Source organism: Chenopodium quinoa, unplaced genomic scaffold, assembly GCF_001683475.1.
Source record: "Chenopodium quinoa cultivar QQ74 unplaced genomic scaffold, ASM168347v1, whole genome shotgun sequence".
NCBI lineage: Eukaryota > Viridiplantae > Streptophyta > Magnoliopsida > Caryophyllales > Amaranthaceae > Chenopodium > Chenopodium quinoa.
Window position 1 is genome coordinate 1,952,792 of NW_018744878.1, and position 3,461 is coordinate 1,956,252.

The 3,461-nt window shown below is 30.1% G+C and overlaps 1 protein-coding gene across 1 annotated transcript; it reads left to right on the forward strand.

Moving 5' to 3' along the window:
- Positions 1 to 985: 985 nt before the first annotated feature.
- Positions 986 to 1,848, forward strand: LOC110705293 (abscisic acid receptor PYL2-like). Its single transcript, XM_021883132.1, is given in 2 exon segments — positions 986 to 1,344; positions 1,347 to 1,848. Coding segments are annotated over 2 exon segments (594 nt in total). The 5' UTR covers positions 986 to 1,245; the 3' UTR covers positions 1,842 to 1,848.
- Positions 1,849 to 3,461: the final 1,613 nt, after the last annotated feature.

Sequence of the window (3,461 nt, forward strand, 5' to 3'; positions counted from 1 at the left end):
ATGAACATATAGTTGTTTTATAAAGAACATATGACTATTTTGTAAAAAAAACATCCAACTTCATGTTCTTTATATACATCTAAAGAACATCCGTAATATTAATTAAAAACATGATAATTAGAGGTGATCAACTTCGGTCCGGCCCGAAAATAAGGCGCGTTAGACAAGCCTAAAAATGCATTTTTAGTTAAAAATCCAAACTCGGCCCGATAAAAACCCGAAAAGCCCACTACATTTTTCGGGTTTTTTGGACACGAGATATTATGTTAAGGCCCACTCTGACCCGAATTTTTTATCACCTCTAATGATAATATAATGTAATGAACATTATTTTTATTCAATCACCATAATCTAAAGACAAAATTCAAAGAACATTCAAAATAAACAATTAACATATGTCACAAATAAAAGTACATTCTGACAATCAAAGAACATGAAGATAAAGAACATTATTTAACTAGACGTTATGTTCTTTACAATTTTATAACATGTTCTTTGCACTTTAACTGAATGTCTTCTACATTTCTATATGATGTTTTTTACAATTCTATAATATGTTCTTTTTACTTAAACTAAATGTTCTTTATATTTCTATGCAATGTTCTTTCCGCTTTTTTTTAGAAGAGATGCACCATGTGAATTGTGCATCCGCCTGCACGAACCATGCATTATTTAATGTCTTTTTTTACTTTCATTTTATTAAAACCAACCAATAATGATGTACATTATTATACATAATGTACATCATTCTTAGAGTGTAAATCATGATTACATACAACCAATAATGTACGTCATTCTTAGAATGTAAATCATAATTACTGTCAATAATGTACATTATATACATTGACTCATTATGTATAATTACAGTCAATTACCAGCCAACATAAGAATAAGTTAGTCTTTTAATTAACTATAATCACACTCCATATACTAAATTGAATCAACCAATTTACACACCGTACTTCTGATATACAATAAAATACCTCGATATAAACTCTTTGTCTTTGTTATAAGATAACAACTTTAATTTACAAGTAGCAACCAAGATGTAGACTTATATAAGTCAAACATCTTAAGAACCATTCATTCCAAACAACATAAAAACCCTTTTTAAAAACTCACAACTTCTTCTCCTTCCATTATTTCTCCTTCTCACTTCCATTTTTTTTCAAACTCCAACATTTTTTTCTCCCTTTATTTTCCTCCCTCCTCCAACCCCACGTGTGCTCTCAACCACTATTTCTCATGAGCACCCAAGCACCACCCTCACCACCCCAAGGGCTAACCCAAGAAGAATACACCACCCTTCAACCCCTCATCCAAACCTACCACACCTTCCACCCTACACCCCCAACACCACCACCTCCCTCATCACTCAACGCATCGACGCCCCCGCCGACATTATCTGGCCTTATGTCCGTCGTTTCGACAACCCCGAACGATACAAACACTTCATCAAAAGCTGCCGTTTAACCTCAGGAGACGGCTCCTCCGTTGGTAGTGTACGTGAAGTTAGCGTAGTATCCGGTCTTCCTGCTTCTACCAGCACCGAACGCCTCGAGCTTCTTGATGATCAACACCGCGTGCTTAGCTTTCGTGTGGTGGGTGGACAACACCGCCTTCGTAACTACAAATCTGTTACCTCCGTGAATGAGTTTTTCGAGGATGATAATAACAAAAAAGTTTATACAATTGTTTTGGAATCGTATATTGTTGATATTCCAGAAGGTAATACTGCTGAAGATACCAAGATGTTTGTTGATACTGTTGTTAAGCTTAATCTTCAAAAACTTGGGGTTATTGCTATGTCTGATTTGCAAGGTAATAATAATGATGAATAATTAATTATTTGGGATTTTTTTTTTTATTATTCAAGAAAAAAAAAAATTAAATTTTATTGGAATGAATGGATAGTTTCTCAAAAATTGAGGCTACCCTCTTCATAATTAATTATTATTATTATAATTATTTTTTATTCATGTATTAATTTAGCATGGATTTGGAGATTATCTTGGTCAATGATCGATTAGTTTTTTTTTTATTCTTTTTTTTTTTTTAATTGTTGTTGAAAAGAAAAGTACTTACTAGTTGTTATTAGTTGGAGTTATTTCTTGTACTTTTGCATTGACATATTCTATGATTTTTTAATGGTTAGATTACTTGGATACTACCTTCGTTGTTTGTTATTTCAACAACGGCCTTAGTAATTTTCTTAAATGCAAGCTTTCTTTTAAGTTACACATTTTGTATATGTATGTTTATAGTCTTTATACTATTCATTTTTTATATATATATATAATTTTATTAATGTTTGGATGTTTGGTGATTTTTACATAATAAGAGAAACCGTCATTTTGAATTTTTAGCGGTTGATTTCATATTTTTAACGTTTTTATAATAAAATTACTCCGTAATAATTATGTTATGTGAGTACGTATAATTACATTGTGAAATTCAAAGTATGTATGTAAACGAAAAAAGAATACATATAGGTAATATTATTAGACAGATTACTCCTCTTATATCTCTAAAATAAATACTTATTAATATAAAATACTTTAATACGAGTCACTATTTATTTTTTTTCATTTTTTATATCGATGGAAAAATAGTACAGTGTCAATTTCTAATTTTATACTCCAGTAATTTTTTATGTCTATTGCTCACTTGGTGAGTTGGTAACTACCATGACTTATTAGGTATAATTCTTGGTTTAAATTCTTGTTTTCTCCTAGATTTATGATAGAGCATAGTAAACAAAAAGTGTTATTTGCCTTTAATTTTTTTGGTAAATTTACTAATGAATAGATTGGTAAATTTACTAATGAATAGATACGAGTGACATGTGAAGTTCGTTGTGAACTTTACCCACTACAGATACATCTGTTTTGTTTAATGTTTATAGTAAACCTACACATAATATTTACTGATATACGTGTCTTATACAAGTATTCACTCTAATGTATCTAAACTTAGATACATATACAATCATATTATTCTTAGTTCTACTAGCAAAATTTAGATCGGACATTTGGGCATCTTTGATAATATTGTTATTTTGAGAGTTAGAAATTAGTGATGTTTCATAATCATGCTAAATGGAAGTATGACATATTCAAATACATTTCTATATTCTTGTTCAATTATTATTGTTTTTGTACACTAGTATTCTTTTATTAAAAAAATGAACAAATTTTGTACTGACAGATCTTCGTAATGAAGCAAAAACACAATCATATTTATCGGTAAACGCAATTTGTTCGCATTGGTCCGAATATTGGTGGTTAGATACTTGGATTGGTCATACACTCATTCACAAACTTGGAGAATAATTGCAGATTTTGCTGGTTAATTGCAAAATTTGATGCTCGATAATTACAATAATTTAGAGTTTGTACATTTATGTTATTACAATATTTTTTGGTCTCCAAAAATGTGACCAATCAAATTTTAATTCAACT